General features: G+C 33.4%; 1 protein-coding gene across 7 annotated transcripts in view; it reads left to right on the top strand.

Moving 5' to 3' along the window:
• The window catches only part of NBEA (neurobeachin), a 796,125-nt gene that overhangs the window by 280,223 nt on the left and 492,112 nt on the right, over positions 1–23,790 (top strand). For 6 of the 7 annotated variants that reach the window (XM_074216037.1, XM_074216036.1, XM_074216033.1 and 3 more), the window contains one exon: positions 23,172–23,326. In XM_074216037.1, coding sequence (XP_074072138.1) covers positions 23,172–23,326 — 155 coding nt within the window. The remainder of the gene's footprint in view (positions 1–23,171; positions 23,327–23,790) is intronic. The other variant, XM_074216034.1, reaches the window with a different exon arrangement.

Genomic DNA, 23,790 nt, shown 5'->3' with positions numbered 1-23,790 from the left:
TGCTCTTCTCTTTTCTTTTTTGAAAATCAGGACGTTTTCTCTCATCCAGTTCCATACTATTCCCATTTTCCATGGTCTTTCAAATATTACAGCCATTGTCTGTAATTGTTCTTTTAGTACTTGACAATAGTTTGTCTGAGTCTGGAAGACTTGAATTTACGAGGCAGGTGTAGCCAGCTGCAGGAAATGAAGAATAACAGTGTGACTACCACCAGATTTGTGAATACTTTAGGTTCCTCAGTAGTCAGACTACCTCTATGCTGTGTAGCTTCGATCCCCTCCTGTAGTCAGTGCCTCTGTCACTTTAGTGACAGTATGATAAGATATATGGAAGCACAACCACTGGTACCATAGAAGAAGATGTGGGAATATGGCAGTTGTTAAGACCTAGAGGAGCCTGTTTCCCTGACAGACACCCCAGTGAGACATGCAGAAGAAAGAATAATGATAAAAAGACCCCTCCCCCAAAATCTGCTCTAAACCACTCCTTCCAGTCTAGGAGTGCACCAAAAGATTGCCCGACTCTTGTGGAGGTCTGTCCAGTTTGGGTTGGTAGAAGACAATATACACATCAGCCCAGTCCCAGATTCAGAGATTGAGCCAAACCAATACCTGGCACAATATTGCATGTAGAAGGGTGACTCAAGGTCCTCATCTAGATCTATGAGAGGATCAGGTAAACAGAATTTTATCAAAATGTATGGAATATTAACATTCAGCTAGAGAAGTACTTAGAAGTACATTGTGCAAAGGCATTACTTGATTGAGAGAATTTTCTCCTAAACAAAGCACTTTTATTTTTGTATCAGGTAATTATACATTAACTTGCAGGAAGGCATCTTTAGTTAATTTTAACTTGTTTATCATCTGTGATAACCTCATCACATCTGTAGAATTAAACAAAAATCAATGGAAAAAGCCTCTTTGATATGACAGCAAATACTAATAGTATTTTATGAGAAATTTGTAAAAAGTTGTACATTTCAGAGTAGGGATTGCCAGACAGTGGTCAAACAAAAAATAAACCCAGAGATTACACACCTTGCTGTAGGGAGTTGCTAATTGGGCTGCATGGTTTCCCTGTCATTCCATAGGCTATTTTGCCTTACATTGTTTTGCTTAAGACTCTATGTAATTGCAAACAGAATTCTGTTACTCCCCATTGCTGCTTCTACCACCTTTTCCCCTTGATACCTTCAAAAGCATCTGCTAATATTTGCTCTATAATCTCAGGGTTGCCCCCTCATTCTTGCCTGAATCTCTTGGCTCTACATTAACCTTTTCATGACTTCTCTCTTATTTAAGGAGACAATTACTTCTAACAACAGGTTAATTCTTAATCTCCATGAAGGACTACCAACTTGACCTGGCAGATAGGTGCCATTCACTTCACCCATTACCTAGGTCTAAATGACAACAGAGGCAAGACAGTTCTTGAAAAAGGCAGAGCCTGTTCTTATATAGTGACTCAGGATCAAGCAAAATCTATTCACATTATTCAGTAGTATGAAAGCAGAATTTGACTGAAATACAAGCCCCTAATTCAGAAACTGAGTCTGGGAATATGAATAAGAAGGAAAAGCAAAATGAAACACGGATTACAATGAATAAATATCTTGGACTAAGAAATGTCCAAGGAATAAATATAGAAGATGAAAATAAATTCCACATAAGTCAAAACCAAATGACTATCCTGATTATAAAGATTAGAAGAATGAAACCAGACATTTAACATGGACTAGGGAATTTAAAAAACTGGCAAGGAGCATAATACCTTAGATCAGAGAATTTATAAACCTTACAAAAGATTAGAACTATCTTAAAATTGGAATGTACAAATAGGAATTTGCTCAATGTAAAGATATTAAAACAAAATCATAAGATTGAAAAAAGAAAATCCAGAATATAAAGTATCAATAAATGGCATGAAATATAAAACAGGGAGAAATAATCTATATACCATTGAACTGCTTGAGAATCATTGCCTCCCTGTCCCTGAATTGGATACTATGTTTCAAGAAATTATAAATGAAAACTGCCTAGATGTTATCACTCATATCCTAAAAGGAATCCTCACTAGAAATGTCGGAGCCAAATTGAAAAGCCTTCTAAGTCAAATAAAAAAATTCTATTGCAGACAGCCAGAAAGAAAAGGTTCTGATTCCAAGTAGCTACAGTCAGGCTCACACAAAACTTGATTGCTGCTGGAATCAAAGTATAGATGGTATAGAAAGGTCCAAAAGACAAAATTGGTTGTTCAATCTTTTTTTAGTTATATCTGACTCCTTGTAACTTTGTTTTGAGTTTTCTTGGCTAAGGTAATGAAGTGATTTCCTGTTTCTTTCTCCTAATGTTATAAATGAGAAACTGAGTCAAAAAAGGGTCAAATGTCTTGCCTAGGCTCACACAGCGAATAAATGTCCAAGGCTAGATTTAAATTTAAGATGAGTCTTCCTGGATCTAGGTCCAGCACTGTATCCATTAAACTGCCTCCTCAAAACAGTAACAACAACAAAAAAATAGAAACTTTAAACCAAACCAAAATAGAGACAAAAACAAAAACAAAAACTCTTTCTAGCAGTACTGAATATGTTTCTTCAGGGGAGTGAGGGAAGGGGGGGGGGGAGCGAAGTCTATCTTTAATGAAATATCAGATTTCTAAGCATTACTGGTGAAAAAAAACCACAATTGAGTAGAAATGCAGGAGAAACGTAAAAATATATAAATATTTGGCCAGTTAAAATGAATCGTGTGAAGTTGAACTGTTTTCTTGTTAATAAGAGTAAAGTAAAATGTTTACTCATTTATAAGGGTAAATTAATAAATGGGCTTTTAGATCCCTAAGGTGTGTGTGTGTGTGTGTGTGTGTGTGTGTGTGTGTGTGTGTGTGTTTGGTAAGGCAATGGGGTTAAGCGACTTGCTCAGGGTCACATAGCTAGGTAATTATTAAGTGCCTGGGGTCAAATTTGAACTCAGGTCCTCCTGACTCCAGGGCCGGTGCTTTATCTACTGTGCCACCTTACTGCCCTTCAGAGCCCTAAGGTTTTCAAAGGTCATTAAAAATTTTAATAAATTAGGAAGAGGGCCAGGGAATGGTTCATTCTGTTTTGATAGTCTTCAAAGAAAGTAGAAAATGAGGGACCATAGAATAGCCAAGAGTTTATTGATCTCTGGAAATGACTAAATGGAAACAGAAAGTAATCTAAATATTTTTTGCTTGAAGCATGACACCATTAGAATGGCATTGGATGTCAGGAAGACTCAAGTTCCAAATTCAGCCTCAGACCCCATTGGCTGTGTGACTCTGGGAAAAATGCTGAATGTCTGCTTTCCTCAGTTTTCTCATCTATAAAATGGGGATAATACCAATCTTAGTCTCAAATGAGGTCATTCTTACTTAGTATGTGCTATATGATTGCTTATTCCTTTTCTTCTCTCTTTATTGAAAAAAAAAATCACCTGATCACAAATCATCTTATAAAAACTCACAAAAATGCATATTATACATTGCAGTATTGATCATACTGCAATAAAAATTCTATTCAAGAAAGAGCCTTTGAAGAAAAAAATATAAGCTAATTGGAGAAAAAAAACTTAATCCTAAAGAATTGATATGTCAAAGAACAAATCATAGAAGCAATATTTTTTCAAAGAAAATTATATCAGTGAGATTATACTAAAAGTTTTAGAATATAGTTAAAGCTGAACTTAGTGGAGGAATTTATATCTGTATGTGCTTTCATCAGTAAAACTGAAAGAGAAAATTAATTTGGCATATAATTAAAAAAGCAACCTAGAAATACAACAAATAAAAACTACTCCAACTTTAAATCAACTCAGAAATATTGAAATTCAAAGAAGAGATTAATAAAATTGAAGGCAAAAAATAACTGAATGAATAAATATAACAATTATCTTTTATGTTTTGACAAAGACTAAAATCATTAACAATTCACTTATTTTAAAAGAGAGTAAAGAGTAAGGTAAAGAAAACAGAAAAGGACAAACATTTTTATAAATATTTTCTCGTTTTACTTAATTGAGGAAAACAGAATTTTTAAAAAAATGTTAAAAGATTTCTTAATGAAGTAAGAATAAATAAAAATATCAGTTTTCCCCAATCATAGGCCAGCAAAACTGTTAACTTAGATGGAATGTTTCAGTACTTATCAAAAATATAATATGCCTAGATTAGAAGTAGAAAAGAAGCAAAATTAGTAGTAAAAACAGTAACTAAACATACCATTAATGAATTTCAAGACCAGGATAGATAATGGGAGTTTCCAGTGGAACATCTTAATAACTTAACAAGATGAATTTATATTTGAGTTATATCTTCCAAAGAATAATTGAAATATCATTGAGTGGTTAGTGGGTCAATGGACAGAACATTCAATCTGGAGTCAGGAAGATATGAGTTCAGATTTGACCACAGCACTTAACTGTAACTAGAAACTTCAGCAAGTCATTTATTCACTGTTGGCCTCAATTTTCACATTTATAAAGTGAAGATAACACCTCCTGCCTCAAAGGGTTGTTGGGAGACTCCAAGTGTTAATAATTGTAAAGAATTTAGCACAATATGTGGCACATCATCAGCACTATATACATGGTTATTCTCTCCTTCTGCCCTCTTGTTCCGTGTTTTAATAATTGTAGCTAACATAAATGCACATGTGTGCGTGTGTGTGTGTGAAAGCCTATTTTATTTAGTGTTATTTAACTATTGAGTTTAGGATAAAACTTTTGTTAAAAAATTGTTAAGAAAAAAAGATCAAAATGGGGGAGAAAAGTCAGAAAGAAGAAGGAGAGAAGAACATGGATCAGTGGAGGTTTGGACAGCTAATTGCGTCATTCAGATCTTTTGCTTAGGATTAACCTTGCCTAAAAGGTAAGATAGCAGTGGAACTAACTAGTTTAGAATGAAAAGTATTATGTTTAGAATTGTCTAGAACTTAGGTCAATGTTAAAGTAACTTTTAACAGGTATATTAAAATTCATCCTTCAAAATAAAACATTAAAGAAGTAGAAAGTGTTGGGGAAATAATTTGCATCTCCCTAATTGAAAAATGATGCTAGGCCTGGATTCAAAAGAACCTGAGTTCACATTCAACCTGATACACTTACTGTGTGAGCCTTGGTCATCTATAAAATGAGCTAGAGAAGAAAATGGCAAACTATTCCAACGTCTTTGCCGAGGAAACCCATACACAGTGTGGTTCATGAAGTCATTCAGTGTCAGACAGGACTGAGTGACTGAAGAACAATTGTTGAAAACTAACAATACAAAACAATAGTAAAATGTCAAATGATGTTTAAAGATAAAAATTTTTTATCTAGTGTTTAAATGAGGAGAGCATTACTTCTCCTGACACAGGAAAGACTTCCTAAAGAATAGCAAATTATGCATAAAAGAGTGGCAATTTTGTGTGTAGTCACCTTTTTATTATTCTACTGTGATATAGAATTACTTATTTCATCTAATAAATTAAAAATAAAATAAATGAATGAATGAAAAAGACTTGGGAGAGATGTATTTTGAGCAGTGCCTTCAAGGATGGCTAGCATTTGGATAGAGAAGAGAAGGCAGAGCACAAGAGAAAATATACATTCTTATTCTTTTACCGAGACAAACTTGTTGAGGTTAAAAACATTTTTATAATTTTATTGCTTTTGACAAAAGATAAGCTTTAAAGGGAAAAAAAACACACATACAGGTATGATGAGTTACTTAGAGTAAGTTACAAAGATATTAGGAGTAAATGACTCTTGTACAATCATTATGTTACTTAGTTAATTTAACACTAATTTCCAAAGTACCTCTTAATTTGGAGTTTTGAAGTAGATATTACCAAATGAGGCAACTAAGTGGTACAGTGGATAGAGCTTGAGCTCTAATCAGATCTCAGACACTTACTAGCTGTGTTACCAAAGACATATAACTTAAATCAACCTTAGTTTCCTCATCTATAAAATGAACTGGAGAAGAAAGTAGTAAAGTACTCCAGTATCTTTACCAAGAAAACTCCTATCAGAGTCATGAAGAGTAAAACAAGACTAAAAACCACTTTAAAACAGTATCAAATAGGATTTAATATTTTATTAGATAAGCTTAGTTGTTTCTTTGTTAATTATAATAATAATATATAAGTGCCAGCTTGACTATTGGTATTAAAAATAAAATGGGAATGGTAGTGTGCTTGGCTTGGAAATGGATGGCCATGAAACATTGTTTGAACTTAGGAAAAATTAGGTGAATAATTTATGATAATCTATAGTGACAATTTTTATTTAACCTTAGTCAGCTTGGGAAAATCTGTGTCTACTCTATCTTATCAAAAAGTTTTTAATTGAAATTGTGGCCAGGCAGGCTCAATGGATAGATTGCTAATCCCAGAGTAAAGACAACCTAATTTCATATTTGGATTTAGATATTAATTGTATCAAATCATTTAACTTCCATTTCCCTCATTTTCCTCCTTTGTAAATGAGAATAATATTAATAAGTACCTTCCAAGGTTTTTTTTTAATAAAGATTAAGTAAGATAAATGCATGAAAAAGCACTGTTTAAAGAGCTTAAATCTTTTTATAAATACTATTCTTAATAGTAGTAATAATAGAGATAGTGATAGAAGTAGTAGTGAAATGATTTAATCTTCTAAAATAGAATAATAATGAAACATTCTGAATGCTCATTTATATATTGTTCATGTTTACAAAAGATTATATACATATCTATCACCTAGATGATAGCTAAAGTTCCTTGTAATTCCAATTCATTGTCACCAAATTCAGTTTAATGATGTTTAAATAGAACCTCATCTAAATAGAATATGAATCCTTGAAGGCAAGGACTATTTTATGTATTTTTGAATCCTCCAGATCCTCTAGTACCTGGCATAAGTAATAAGTTTTTGTTCATTTGTATAGTTTATATATTAAATTTTAATATTTTGAGGGATCTATCTCATCATCGTGCAAACATCTTACAATCCAGATCAGAATCCATCTAAGGTTTCCCTTTCTGGGAAGCTCACTTTATGTATCCTCTTATAGAATTTTCACAGGTGGACCATTTAATGCACAGGGACTTTCCTCTGGTTCTCTTGATAATTGGACTTGGGATAACTTTGATTTGCATTCAGGCAACATAGTTCTTCCAGATGTGGTTAGCATTTTTAATCATGAGTCTTTTGAAACTGTCTTAGGTCATTGTATTGCTTGGGAAGAGTTGTCCATCATAGTTGATCACAGTAATGTTGCTATTACTGTATATAATGTTCTCCTAGTTTTGCTTACTTAACTTATATCAGTTCTTGTGTTGCTTTCCAGATTTTTCTGAAATCCTTCTCATTTCTTATTGCCCAGTAGTATTCCATTACATTCATATACCACAACTTGTTCTGCCATTCCCTCTCAATTTCCAAGTCCTAGCTACCTCAGAAAGAGCTGCTGTAAATATTATGTACATGTGGGTCCTTACCCCTTTTTTTCATGCTCTCTTTGGTGTAAATATCTACTACTGGTAATGCTATATCAAAGGGTAGACACAATTTTATAGCTTTTTGGACATAGTTCCACATTGTTCTCCAGAATGATTGAGTCAGTCACAGCTCCATAATAGTGCATTAGTGATACAATTTTCCCGTGTCTTCTCCAACAGTTATCATTTTCCTTTTATGTCATTTTAGCCACTCTGATAAGTATAAAGTGATACCTCAGAGTTGCTTTAATGTTACTTCTCTAATCAAGAGTGATTTAGGGACTTTTTTCATATAACTATAGAAAGCTTTAATTCTTTCATCTGAAAAATACCTGTTCATATCCTCTGACCTTTTATAAATTGGGTAATGACTTGTATTCCTTTAAATTTGACTCAGATCTCTATATATTTTAAAAGTGAGGCCTTTATTCGAAAGAGTGACAGTAAAAAATTGTTTTGCAGCTTTCTGCTCTCCTGGAAGAATATTTTTCTTGAAAGACTGTTTTTTAAAAATAGGCCTCATTTCATGAAGAAGTTCAGAATATCAGAATTGCTACTTTGAAAAAAAGTGCTGGAGAAGTTAGTTGGGTCAGTGAATAGATTCCTCAATTCAGGAAGATCTGAGTACAAATTTAGCGTCAGATACTTGACCCTTACTGACTGGGTGACCCTGGGCAAGTCACTTAACTGATTGTCTTGCCAAAAATGCAAAAGCCCAAAAGAAAATTATTTCAGGATTTTCCTATTAAAAAACATTTTAATTTTAATTTTAATTCCATTCTTCTATTACATTAGTATTTATGGAATAAAACAAGCATTTTCATAATATGGTAGAATAAAAAGATGGTTGTACAAGAAACTGTAAATCTACTTTGCCCAACAATACTTATATTGTATGTATACATACAAGAAAATTTTTGTGTAATTTTTTTTACTATTCTTTTTCTACCCTTACCCAACTTCATTCAAGAAATGGCTACCATGAAGGAAGCCAGAGCAACTAAAAAAGAAAAAAAAATAAAAAAGAAATAACTGTCCTTAAACACAAATATGAATATGTATGTATGTAGATATATATGTGTGTGTATAGTTCATCCTATATATTATATTCTTCTGCTTATCAGTTCATTCTGTTTGTAGATTGTTAATTGAAGTGTTTATAATAATCAAAATGATTTATTTGCTCAAAGTTAGTTTTGCTCATTTCATTCTTCATTATTTCTCGCAAGTCTTTCCATGTTTTTCTAAAGTTACTGAGCTCCATCACAATCACATACCACAACTTGTTCAATCAGCTATATGGTTTTTCAAACAAAATCCAATTCACTCCACCTCCCCAAAGTTCAGTAGTTGTACAATTATATATTACAGCTTGGACGTCAAGTAGCCTTTTTGCTTGAATTTACTTTATATTGTTAGATCAAATTTTTGTGTGTGATTATTGATCTCACTTAGGAACTCTGCAATATACTATTGCTTGGTGCAGTTAGCATAATATGTTGTTGGAAGACTATAAAGCTTTAGGGAATTCTTTTTTTTTCATTTTTGTTTTTTTTTTTTTGTTCTATCTCTCAGTGATGACGAACTTAACTTTGGCAAAATATCAATCTTCTTGTTTTATGCTTTTCTTGATAATCCTATCCAAAATCATTAAATACAACCATCTCATTGATAATCAGTTTTATCTTTTTTAAAAACCATAGAATTATAAAGTAGTTAATATTTATTATTTTTCTGTTCTCTTAAGGTTGTGTAGTATCAGCAGATATTTTTCCATATTCCACTTCATTCAACAGATACTTGCCACATAATGTTGATGCTACATCTAAAAGACTTTTCAAATTAAGTTGTGGCATAGACAATATAATATTATTCCTATCTTTTTTTCTTTAGACATATGATTTTAGTGGCATAGGGAAGTCTCTGTGAAGAATCACCTTGATTCAGACAAGTTAAATGATTCGTTGAATCAAGATTTGAAATTTCCTTCATTATGTAATTGTTAAATAAGTTTAAGATCCTACTCATTATATGATGTCATTGCTCTTTTAAAATATATAATACAAGTTAACTGATGAAACAGTAAAAGAACAATATTACAAAAATGTCCAATGGTTTGATAGAGATATTAAATTCCATACTGTAAAAAAAAAGTTATCGGTACTGATTCAATATGTCACAAAAAGTTTCATTGCAAGTTGATCTGAGCCTTGAAAAGATTGGCAAAATTTGAATAAACAATGAATGTTAGATGAGCATGGTGGAAAGTCAGGAGACCACCCTGACATGTTGAAGAATTACATCTCTGCAAACATTTGAAATAAGATCCTACAAAAGGATAGTAACATGGGGCAGCTAGGTGGCTCAGTGGATAGAGCACCAGCCTTGGAGTCAGGAGTACCCGAGTTCAAATCCAGCCTCAGACACATAATAATTACCTAGCTGTGTGGCCTTGGGCAAGTCACTTAACCTCATTTGCCTTGCAAAAACCTAAAAAAAAAATAACATATATAAAAATTCCTTGTGCCTGTTATGATAAAGATAGTGATAATATAATAATAACTTTTATAAAAAGTTGACCATGTGTCAGGGATTGCACTAAGCACTTTATAATTGTTATTTCATTGGTTCCTGAGAGCAACTGCAGGAAGGAAGTTGCTGCCATTATCCCCATTTTGCATATGAGCAAACTGATGCAAACAGATGTTAAGTGACTTGCTCAGGGAATTACAGCTAGTAAGAGTCAAAGATCAGATTTGAACCCAGGTCTCCCTGACTTCAAATCTGGCACTCTGTCTACTTTGCCCCTTGACTTACATTCAAGGATGGTTCAACATCATAAAAATAAACAACTTGCTCATATTAAAACCAAAACTTCCTAAACCACTTGATTATATCAATAGATGCAGAAAAGATCTTTGATATAAGATAGCATTCATTCATTGTTAGTAAAAGAAACCTACACATGAGCATGGAAGAGCTATTTTAGTATAATAAAATTATATATTACAAATAAAAAACTTACATTATTTGCAATAAGGGGAAACACTAGAAGCTTTCTAGTAAATATAATCTTAAAATAAAATCATTCCCATTGCTATTGTTGTTTGACATAGTCTTAGAAATACTATCAATAGCAATAAGTTAAGAAAGAAGTTGAAACCATAACCATAGTGGAAAAAAATATAAAATGACGTCCTATTTGCTCACAACTTATTATACTTAGAAAACTCCAGTGATTAAGCAGATAATCTTACTGACATAATTGATACCTTAATAAAGATACAAAATAAATCTACAAAAAACAAACTGCGTTTTCATATTGTAATGTAAAAATTTATTAGAAAATATTCTCATACAATAACAATTTAAAATGCAAATATATCTGAGAGCTGACTACTCATACCTAATAAGAGCTATGTAAATACAATTGTAAAAAGAAATCTTTTAAAAAATACACAAATAATTTCAGGAATAATTATTGGTCTTTGTTAGATTTCATCAATATCATAAAAACTATGAAATTAAATTAATTTACAGATTTAGTGCTACTAACCTGAGAAAAGAATACTTTGTAGAAAATGAGGCCATATTTGAACTCTGGTCTTCTAGACTCCAAGAGTCCATCCCCTGTGCCACCTAGCTGCCTGCAGCCATTTCATTTTTAAAGAAATAATTAATAAATCTTTATCACAAATGTACATGTACAGCTTTTACTAGGCTGTTCGTTGCCAAGGGAAGGGGGGGAGGGAAGAGAGGATGATAGAAAAATGTGTAACCTATAAGTTTGCAAATGGATGAATGCTGAAATATTGTCATAGCCTGTAATTGGGAAAAACAAAAGAAATTATTAATTAAAAAAGAAATAATCATCATAACTATTTTCAATAGGCCACAAAATAAAGATCATTACATTGAATATATAAAAGATGCATCAAAAGCAATTGAATTTAATAATTTGAGAATATAAATAATGTTTACTGGTTGAAGAAATACCTATATTACAAATCTACTGGAAAACAGTTCAGGGGAAATTAAGTTTTAGGCCTGTCTCATGCTTTATACCACAGTAAGTTGAAAATCTACATCCTGAACACTAAAGCTTTCAATGTAAAAATAATTCAATGAGAGACTTTTACATTTCTAGTCAAGGGAGAATTATCTACTTAACAAGAACTAAAGCTGAATACAAAAGAAAAAATAGATAATGACTTATACACAAAATAAAATCCCAGCAACAAGAAAGAAGAAAACCTGTCACCTGGAAAAGACAATTTCGCATCAGTTTTCTGCTAAATGTGTGATGATATAGGCTCATAAGTATAGGTTTGGAAGAGACCTCTTCTAGATAAGCAGGATATTTCAAGTCTTAGGACATTTTTAAACTTTAATAAATTCATTAGTTTAAAATTGCACTAAAACTTAGAATATCCTGTTGATTAAATATATAAAACCAGTTATTTCACACACACACACACACACACACACATCTCCTCAGTATCTCTAGCTGCAAAAAATTCAGAAAACAAAACTTCTCAACACCAAAGACCTTGGTCCTATAAAACTCTTCAGCATTTGTAATACAAATTTTCATCATTGGAAATAGCATTAAAGAAGCAACACATTCATCTGATTTACTACTGCAACCTTTCCATATCACTTGTAACTGAAACCTTCTATGTGTCATTGTCTTCCCTTATTACAATGTGAGCCTTTTTGTGTGCATGGTTTGAATTTTTTAATAATTTTTTCTAGGTTTTGTATAGGCTGCTCTCCCCCTTTCTTTTTTACCTTTTTAAATTGTTTTTTGAATGTTATAATTTTTCTCCAGTCTTGCTTCCCTCCTCCCCACCTCTCCATAGAAGGCAGTCTGATAGTCTTTACATTGTTTCCATGCTATACATTAATCAAAATGGAATGTATTGAGAGAGAAATCATATACTTAAGGAAAAAAATAAAATATAAGAAATAGCAAAATTACATAAGTTAACTTTTTTTAATTAAAGGTAATAGTCTTTGATCTTTGTTTAAACTCCATAGTTCTTTCTTTGGATACAGATTCTCTAAAATTGTCCCTTATTATTGCATTGATGGAATGTATCAATGGAAGTCATTAAAATTGATCACCAACCCCATGTTGCTTTCATGGTGTACAGTGTTCTACTGGTTCTGCTCATCTTGCTCAGTATTAGTTCATGAAGTTCCTTCCAGGCATCTCTGAATTCCCATCTCTCCTGCTTTCTAATAGAACAATAGTGTTCCATCATATACCTATACCACAATTTATTAAGACATTCACTCAATTTCCAATTCTTTGCCACAACAAATAGAGGTTCTCTGAATATTTTTGTACTAGTGATGTTTTTACCCTTTTTTCATGATCCCTTTAGGGTATAGACCAAGTAGTAGTATTGCTGGATCAAAGGATATGCACATTTTTATTTGCACCTTGGGCATGATTCCAAATTGCTCTCCAGAAAGGTCGAATGAGTTCATAGCTCCCACAACAATGTATTAGTGTCCCAAATTTCCCACAACCCTTCCAACAATGATCATTGGCCTTTGTGGTCCTATTGGCCATTCTGAGAGGTGTGAGGTGGTACTTCAGAGATGCTTTAATTTACATTTCTCTAATCAGTAATGATTTAGAGCAATTTTTCATATGACTATGGATTGCTTTGATTTCCCCATCTGTAAATTGCTTCTGCATATCCTTTGACCATTTGTCAACTGGGGAATGGCTTTGTTTTTTTTTTTGAAAATTTGACTCAGTTCTCTGTATATTTTAGACCCGAGTCCTTTGTCAGAGATATTAGTTGTAAAAATTGTTTCCCAATTTACTACATTTCTTTTGATCTTGGTTAGAGTGGCTTTGTTTGTGCAAAAGCCTTTTAATTTAGTGTAATCAAAATTATCTAGTTTATTTTTAATGATGTTCTCCATCTCTTCCTTGGTCATAAACTGCTTCCCTTTCCATAGATCTGACAAGTAAAATTTTATTTCTTCTTTTGGTTTGCTTATAATACCGTCTTTTATATCTAAATCCTATCCCATTCCCACACTTATAGGGTATGAGATGTTGAGATGTTGATCTAATCCAAGTTTCCGCTATATTAACTTCCAATTTTCCCAACAGTTTTTTTTATGGAAGAGCATTTTTTTTAATCCCAGAAGCTGAACTCTTTGGGTTTATCAAACAGTTGATTACTGTAATTATTTCCTGCTATCTCTTTTGTACCTGAGTCTATTCCATTAATCCAACACTCTATTTCTTAGTCAATACCAGACAGTTTTAATGACTGATGCTTTATAATATAATTTTTTAGATCTGGTAGGACTAAGCCAACTTCGTTTGCACTTTTTTTCATTAAATCCCTGGATGTTCTTGATTTTTTATTTCTCCATTTGAATTTACTTACAATTTTTTTCTAGATCATTAAAGTAATCTTTTAGAAGTTTGATTAGTAAGACATTAAATAAGTAGTTTAATTTAGGTAGAATTGTCATTTTTCTTATATTAGGTCAGCCTACCCATGACCAGTCTACATTTGCCCAGTTATTTAAATCTGATTTTATTTGTGTGAGTTTTCATAAGAGTTTCTGAGTGTGCCTTGGCCTATAGACTTCTGAGTATTCTTATACTGCCTGAAGTTATTTTAAATGGGATTTCTCTTTCTAGCTCTTACTGCTGGGCTTTGTTTGTAATATATAGAAATGCGGAGGATTTATAAGGGTTTATTTTATATCCTGCAACTTTACTAAAGTTGCTAATTGTTTCTAGTACTTTTTTAGATTATTTTTTTAGAATTCTCTAAGTATATGATCATGTCATCTGCAAAGAGTGAGAGTTTTGTTTCTTCCTTCCCAATTCTAATTCCTTCAAATTCTTTTTCTTCTCTTATTGCTGAAGCCAATGTTGCTAACACAATATTGAATAGTAGTGGTGATAATGGGCATCCTTGTTTCACCCCTGATCTTATTGGGAATGCTTCTAACCTATTCCCATCACATATAATGCTATTTTATTTTTACAGATAGATACTGCTAAACATTCTAAGGAAAACCCATTTATTCCTACATTCTCTAGTGTTTTTGTAGGACTGGGTGCTATATTTTGTCAAAGGCTTTTTCAGCATCTATTCAGATAATCATATGATTTCTGTTAGGTTTGTTATTGATATAGTTTATTTTACTAGTAGTTTTCCTAATGTTGAACCAACCCTGCATTGCTGGGATAAATCCTGCTAGGTTGTAGTATATTAACCTAGTGATAACTTGCTGTAATTGCTTTGCTTAGATTTTAGTTAAGATTTTTGCATCTATATTCATTAGGGAGATAGATATATAATTTTCTTTCTCTGTTTGACTCTTCCTAGTTTAGCTATCAGCACCATATTGGTGTCATAGAAAGAGTTAGGCAGAGTTCTCTCTTCACCTATTTTTCCAGAGAGTTTATATAGAATTGGAACCAATTGTTCCTTAAATGTTTAATAGAATTCACTTGTGGATCCATCTGGCCCTGGAGATTTTTTTCTTAGGGAGTTCAATAGATCCAGGAGAGACAACATAAGAATCATTGGGCTTCCTGAAAACATTGAGGAGAAAAAAAGCCTGGACTCAGTTCTTGAGGTCAGTGGTTTTGCTGATGAGGTATTTTACATTTTTTTTTTTTGACAACGGATTCTCGTTGTCTCATGAAGTCATTAGTTTCCACAGGTTCCATTGTATTTTTTTCAGAGCAGAATTTCCATCATTTACCTTTTGCATCTCCTTTTCCAATCGCTCAATTTCATTTTTGGAGTTTTCCATTTGCCCAGTTGAGGTTTTGATAGATTATTTTCTTTTTAGCATTTGTCCAATTGTATGTTCCAAGAATTTATTTTCTTGTTGCGAGATGTTAGTTTTCTCTTGCAATTTTCTGTTTTTTTCCTTCTCTTTAAAAAAAAAATTATTACGTGTCAGAGGCCAGATTTGAACTCAGGTTCTCCTGACTCCAGGGTCGATCCTCTATCTAGTCATTGCACCACCTAGCTACCCCAATTTTCTCTTGATTTTCTTTTCCCATTTTTTCCACTCGATTTTTAAACTCCTGATTTCTTCTAGGAAGTCATTCTGAACTGGACCAATTCATATTCTCAGAAGTTCTAGATCTGAGTTAGGATCTTTGTTCTCAAGGTGGTTTTCTATGCCCCCCCCCGTTGACCTTTCTTCATTTTCCTAAGATCTTGTGTGGGGAGTGGGGCTGGTTCACAGACTTTTGGTGTTGAAAATCCTAGAGGCTTTCCTCACTGGATTTAGTAACTCCAAGTGGGCTGACCAGTAGGAGGTGCTAAAAGCTTTCTCTGGAGTGTCCTAATTTGATTTGTAACCCACTCCCAAGCCTGAAGGGAATGGAGGGTGGGGTGTAGCTGGTTACTGTTATCTTGGAACAACCTTGGCTGAGCCCAGGGCTAGATATTTAATCTTCTTATTCTATTGAGGGAGCTCCCTGCCCATGCCTGAGCTGTGAAGGTGGAGGGGCTGTTACTGTGTTTGTTCTTGAAAGAGGGCCTGTGGCCCTGATCCTCCATGCCAGATGAGCCTATCCAAGCCAAGCAGCTCCATGTCCAGCCACACCCCCAGCCCCGCTGGTGCTCCTCTTCATGCAGTCAAAGCCTCTGCAGTGGTTCTCATGTTGGTCCACAGACTTCATTCCACCACCCCTGGCTGGCTCTCTGTTCTCTGCACCTAGCTCACTCCCACTCCCCTGAGACAGACTTTGTAGATATTCTTCTCCTAGGTTCTTTTTTCTGGGTTTTGTCAAACAAATTTCTATTAAGAGAGATGATTCCTATTAGTTCCTGAGGGAAAGCCAGGAGACCTTAGCCTGGCTTCTCGCAGTCATCTTGGCCAGGAGTCTCTTTGCTTTCCCCCTTTCATCTCTCCTCTTCAAAATATTTATTCAAGATCAGTTTAATATAACCTCCTCTGTCCTCCTCAACTTTGAGCCTTCTCCCATTCTCTCAGATGTGCCTGGAACATCTTGTCTAAATTTCTCCTTTGTCTCCATATTCTTATCTCTGTATGTTCTTCTGACTCTTCCCACCCCTATGAAAATAAATATTTCTTTCAGTTCAGGGAATATTTCTCTTTCCACATTTGTATCCATAGTGCCTATGCTGTGGGACTTACCAAGTCAGTTGCTTTATAAGAACTTGAACTGCAAAATAGCTCTTGGATAACCAAATCTATTTAGGAAAATTGCTTGAAAAAACTGTTCAGAAAGAATTCATGGGGGGGAAATTATCCATTTTGTTATGGCTGGCATTATTTTTTAAGAGAAGGGAAACAAGTGTTAAAAATTACCTATGACAGTGAAACGGTCACTTAAACCATCATCATAGTTGCTTCCATGAGTACCTTTGAGATTCACAATAAATATTTAGTATTTATGCAGTAAATACAGCATTGATCTTGGAGACAGGGGGACAGGAGTTCGAATTCAGCCTTAGATACTTACTGTATAATCTTGGGCAAGTCACTTAACCCTGATTGCCTCACATCCAGGGCTTTTTCCAATTTTCCTGGATTCATATCTCTCCACTGGACCCAGATAATTCTTTAGAAGAAAGTGAGGCTATTGACTTAGCAACTTAGCAAAGTACCTTCTCTCTATCTATCTGTCCAGTTCATGTGTTTGTCCTGGCATTACCTCCCTGATATCATGGTCTTCTACAAGAATGAAGGGCAAATGTTAGCTTTTAAATAATGAATTTAGGTGGTAGTTTGATTTTAGGCTATCATTATGAACATAATGATTTCAGTTACTCCAGAAGAGCACTCAGATTAGAGTTTTCTTTTATTTGGGAATATGAAATTTAAATCTGTATAATTTTTAGAACCCTTTTTTATATTGCTCATATAATAAGCAGCATCTATTTAAATGCTTTCCCCATTCGTGATTAAGTTCAACTTAAAAGCTCAGATTTTCTTAATAGCATATTAAAGTCAAAAAGTAGTTTTTTAATTGATATTTTTTTATTTCCAATTGCACACTATGGTAATTTTTCTACATTCATCCATTTGCAAATGTATAGGTCAAAAACAGTCTAGTGAAAGTTGCAAGTGTCCTTTTGTTATTTAACTTAATACATATTAGATATTTAGTGTAAGAGGAATTAGAACTAAGAGGAAAGGGAAAAAAGTCATGAAATAGGAAGGAAAAAACATACGCTTTTAAAAAGATTCCATGATTTGTTTGTTTTTTTTCCCCTCTGACTGTAGATGGCATTGTCCACAACAGGTCCTCCAGGGTTTTCCTTGATCTCTGAACTACTCAGAGGAGCCACATCTCTTATGGCCAGTCTTCTCATAGTATTATTGTTAATTTAAATGTTCTCTTGGTTCTGCTCCCTTCCTTCAACATCAGTTCATGTAATTCTTTCCTTGCTTCTCTTAAGTCATGATTTCTTATACAACAATAGTACTCCATAACATTCCTAAACCATAGCTTGTTCAGTTATTCCTCAATTGATGAACATCCCTTCAATTTCCAATTCTATGTTGCTACAAAAAGAGCTACTGTAAATATTTTTGAACAAGTGAAATTTTTCTCATTTTTTTTATGATTTCTTTTGGATATAGGCCTAGTATTGGTATTACTGATCAAAGGATATGATCGATTTTATAGCTCTTTGGGTATATTTCCAGCTTGTTCTCCAGAATGGCTGAATCAGTTCACAACACCATCAACAATGCATTATTGTTCCAATTTTTTTTTTTTAGATTTTTCAAGGCAATGGGGTTAAGTGGCTTGCCCAAGGCCACACAGCTAGGTAATTATTAAGTGTCTGAGGTTGGATTTGAACCCAGGTACTCCTGACTCCAAGGCCAGTGCTCTATCCACTTTACCACCTAGCCACCCCATATTGTTCCAATTTTCCCCACATCCTTTCCAACATTGATCATTTTCCTTTTGTGTCAACTTAGCCAATCTGATAGGTGTGAAGTAGAACCTCATAATTCTTTTAATTTGCATTTTTTAATCAATAGTGATTCGGAATATATTTTCATATGACTATATGCAGCTTTAATTTCTTCATCTAAAAGCTGCCTGTTCATATCCTTTGGCTATTTATCATTCTGTTATCTTTCTAATCTTGGCAGCATTGGTTTTATTAGTGCAAAATCTTTTTAATTTAATATGGTCAAAACCATCCAATTTTCCATTTATAATGTTTTCTATTGCTTTTTTAGTCATACATTTCTCACCTTTCCATAGATCCTACAGATATTCTTGATCTCTGTGGTATCACCCTTTGGTGTAAATCCTGTAACCATTTTGACCTAATTTTTGTATAGTTTATGAGATGTGGAGTAGTCTATTTTTTGTCATACTGTATTCCATTTTGAAAAAATATTGGTTAAATTTGGCATATAACACTGAATTTTCATAAGACTGTAGCAACTTATAATATTAATTAAATTGGTGTTCATATTCCTGGATAATTTAGAATTTAGTCATGGATTAAAAATCAAAGTTTGCTGAGTTTGCTAATTGTCATTTATTGATTGCTAAGCTTAATATAATACAGAATGCAGAACATTTTTTTCTTTGACAATTATGCCAAAGTTTCTAAAGAACTCTGGAAAATATAACAAACTTTTATTTAAGGAATTAAAGTTTAAAATAAGTATAGAATTCAATCCAAGTATATCATGAAGGATATTAATTATTGCATTTTTTCAGAAATCTTTTTTGTTATTTTTCATTTTAATATAATTTTAAAATTTAACTCAATATGTATTAAAACAATTTTTTTAAAGATTTTATTTATTTGGAGTTTTACAATTTTCCCCCAATCGTACTTCCCTCCCTCTACCCCCCACAGAAGACAATTTTCCAGTCCTTACATTGTTTCCATGGTATACATTGATCCAAATTGAATGTGATACAAGAGAAATCATATCCTTAAGGAGGGAACAGAAAGTAAAACAGACAGCAAGATCAGATAATAAGATATCCATTTTCCCCCCCTAAATTAAAGGTAATAGTCCTTGGTCTTTGTTCAAACTCCACAGCTCTTTCTCTGAGTACAGATGGTATTCTCCATTGCAGACAGCCAGAATTCTCCCTGATTGTTGCACTGATGGAATGAACAAGTCCATCAAGATTGATCATCACCCCCATTTTGCTGTTTGGGTGTACAATGTTTTTGTGGTAAAAACAAGTTTTTTTTTTAAAAGTTTGGAGATCCATGTTTTTAACCCTTCTTCCTTCCAACCTCCTTTCCCTGAGGTAATAAGCAATTTGATATAATTTATATATGCACAATCATGTAAAGCAGTTTCATATTAGTTATTTTGTATCAGAAAAACACATTCTGCTCCTTTACTTTGCATCAATTCATATAAGTCTGAGTTTTTCTGAAATTGTCCTCTTTGTCATTTTTTTTTTGCAAGGCAAATGGGGTTAAGTGGCTTGCCCAAGGCCACACAACTAGGTAATTAAGTGTCTGAGGCTGGATTTGAACTCAGGTACTCCTGACTCCAGGGCCAGTGCTCTATCCACTGTGCCACCTAGCCGCCCCTCTGTCATTTTTTACAGCCCAGTTATATTCCATCACAATCTATATACTACAGCTTATTTAACCATTTCCCAGTTGATGGCCATTCCCTCTATTTCCAGTTTTTAGCCAACATGAAAAGATCTGCTCTAAATATTTTGTACAAATCGGTTCTTTCCCCCCTTCTTTTGATAATCTTTGAATGGTATTGCTGGATCAAAGGACATGCACAGTTGTATAGCTCTTTGGGCATTGTTCTAAATTGCTCTACAGAATGGTTTGAATTATTCACAACTCCACCTAGAATGTATTACAGTCCTAGTTTCCCCAAATCCCTTCCAACATTCATCATTTTCCTTTTTGTTTTTGCATTATTAACCAGTCTGATAGGTGTGAAGTGGTACCTCAGAGATGTTTTAATTTATATTTTTCTAATCAGTAGTGATACAGATAGCTTTGATTTTCATATCCAAAACTATTTATATCTTTTGACCACATATCAGTTGCGAAATGACTTGAATTTTTTTTATAAATTTGACTCAGTTCTTTATATATTTGAAAAATGAGGTTTTTATCAGAGATACTTGTTACATTTTTTACCTGTTTTCTGCATTTTCATTTTGGTTGCATTGGTTTTGTTTGTGTCAAATAATTTTTATTTTTATAAAATCAAATTAATCTGTTTTACATTTTGTATTGCTCTCTATTTTTTCTTTTGTTATAAATTCTTCCCTCATAGATAGATCTAACAATCTGCAAAGAATAATAGTTTTGTTTCTTCATCACCTCTTCTAATTCCTTTTTTCTTCTCTTGGTGCTATAGCTAACATTTCTAGTACAGTATTAAATAATCGAGGTGATAGTGGACATTCTTACTTCACCCCATCTTATTACAGACAATGCTTGCTAATGGTTTTAAATAAGTAATGGTTAACATTTTAGGAAAATTTTCATTTATTCTTATGTTTTCTAGGGTTTTTTTAAAAATAATGGATGAGGGGTGGCTAGGTGGCGGAGTCAGGAGTGCCTGGGTTCAAAACCGGTCTCAGACACTTAATAAATTACCTAGCTTTGTGGCCTTGGGCAAGCCACTTAACCCCATTTGCCTTGTAAAAAACTTAAGAAAAAAAAAGAATGGATGTTGTTATTTTGTCAAATATTTTTTATGCATCTATTGAGATATTCCTATGATTTCTTTTGTTTTTTAATTGATATGATTAATTATGCTGATAGTTTTCCTACTATTGGATCAACCCTGTATTGCTGTAATAAACTCCATCCAGTAATAGTGTATGATCCTTGTGATATATTGCTATAATCTCCTTACAAATACAGCACTCTTTTTCAACATTATAATATTGCCTTTTTCTTGAATAAAAGACCAATAATATGATGAAATCACCAAGTATTTTTGTTAAAGATAGCTGTGTTTTCTTAGGTACTTAAATAAATGTCTATTGATTGACTAATGTGTCAGTCATGGTGCTTAGAATGCAAAGAAGTGCAAAAGATAGTTCCTGTCTACAAGGGGTTCACAATCTAATGGGGGAGATAATATGCAAACAAGTGTCCAAACAATATATGTACAGAAATATCAATAGAAGTAAGATATTAGAATTAAGGTTTGGGGGGAAACTTCCTACAGAGGCTACTGGAGGTGATATGGGTAAACATTCTATTCCTGAGAGTCAATCTGGGAAAATGACTAGAGTTGGGAAATGGACTATCTTTTTTGAGAAACAGAAAGGAAGCTTTTGTTGAATGAAGAATGGATGGACAGCAAGAAAGATTTAATAGATATCTTATGTGTCCCAGAGGTTGCTTACTAAGTGCTTTACAAATTTTATTTCACAACAACCTGCAATGTAGGTGATTTTATCCCCATTTTATAGTTGCAGAAAGTGAGACAGAGGTTAAGCAATTTGTCCAGGATCACACAGCTCTTAAAGTCTGAGGTTGGATTTATTAGCAGATCTTCTTGTAGTCCATATTCTGTCTGTTAGGCCACTTACCTGCCTAGGAGAATATGTTTTTGGGTGTGGGGTGTAAAATGTAAGAAAAATGTAAAAGGGATTGGTTTTTCAAGGGCTTTGAATGCTAGTCAATTTTTGTTTGATTTTGAATGAGTTTAGAAGGAGGGGTGACTTGACTAGATGTATATTTTAATAAAATCACTTAGGTATTTGAGAAGAGGATCAAGTGGAATGGAGAGATCCTTGTGGCTGGGAGATACAACCAACAAACTAGAACAGAGTTAGGAAACTCTGCCCTAGGCTCTTGATTGGATGAGAGGAGAAAAGGAACTTTTTTTTGAGAATTATTGTAAAGGTGAAATCTACAGGCCTTGGTAACAGCTTGGATATGGAAAGTAAGAGTGAACAATTATGGATGACACTTAGGTTATAAGAGGAAAATGACAGATTCAGTTTTGGACATGATGAGTTTAAGATATTTGCAACATATCCATCCAGTTTGTTATGTCTGAGAAGCATTTGGACTGGAGAATGGAAATCAGGAGAGAAAATCAGGCTGATTATAGTGATTACAGTTGAAATCATGGAATATGATGAAATAGAGAGAAAAGAATTAAAGTCATGTGACACCCAGTGTCACATGAAGATCCATCAAAGGAAATTGAAAAGGAATAGTCAAATAAGTACCCGGAGAGAGTAAGTGTCCTGAAAACCTATTAAAAAAAAAAGAAGAAATTATGAAGGGGAAGAGGATCATTAACGACAGAAAAAAGGTCAAGAAGTAGGATGATGATTGAGAAAAAGCCATTAATATTTTCCTTGAAACAAAAAAAAACCTTAAAGATTTTTTTTAAAATTGTGGTTTCGCACATTATAGGAGGAGTAAATTTTATTAGGAAAATTCCTATTTTAATATTAAAATCCCTAAGAATCTGATTTTTATGGGTTGGATGAGTTTGTTTCAAAAATTTGGGAACTCCATATACTACACATATTTCTCATGGAACATATATATAATATTGCAAACCCATTTCCTTGGTTATAGCAACTTACATTCTATTAATCATACAGGTAGGTTCACAAATTTAAAAATAAACTTTTTTAATGTATTGTAATGTACACATATAGATCTTAAATCCCATACAAATTGCATCATTATTTCTTTGTAGGAGTGTTGTGGTGCCTGTGAAGAAGGCTCCTCCTGGTAGTCTGGCTGTTACCACTGTAGGAGCTGCTACTGCTGGAAGTGGCCTGCCTGCAGGCAGTACACCTAATATATTTGCTGCTACTGGAGCTACACCAAAAAGTATGATTAATACAACAGGTATTGTCCTTAAATATTTTTGTGACCCCTCATCTTTTACTTTCTGTTTTTTTCTTCTACTTTTTCTTCTTTTTTTTGATATATAAAAATAAAGACCTTGAAAGTTTCAGATTCTTGACTTTTCTGGGAGTCAAAGTTAATAGTATTGGGAGGGGAGGGGAATTTGCCTGAAGTTTTAAAATCCTTTGCTTACTATTTAACTCCATTCTTGCACTTTTCCCCTCCACTCCCATTTATCTCTCAGAATGGAAACTGCCAATTATTTTCAAGGGGAACTCTACATACTGAAAGATGTGGGGTGCAAAAGCAATCAAGAATTTGAACCTTTAAGACAATATTATATAAATGGGAAATTATATGAAGTATTTATAGTATGTTCTATCATTAATCAGCACCCTAGCCCCTTTCACTGATAGAAAATGACTTTGAGATTATATATCTATATACCTATATCCATATAAATA

This window comes from Macrotis lagotis, chromosome 1 (assembly GCF_037893015.1).
Source record: "Macrotis lagotis isolate mMagLag1 chromosome 1, bilby.v1.9.chrom.fasta, whole genome shotgun sequence".
NCBI classification, from domain to species: Eukaryota; Metazoa; Chordata; class Mammalia; order Peramelemorphia; family Peramelidae; genus Macrotis; species Macrotis lagotis.
This window is presented reverse-complemented; position numbering and strand designations above follow the sequence as displayed.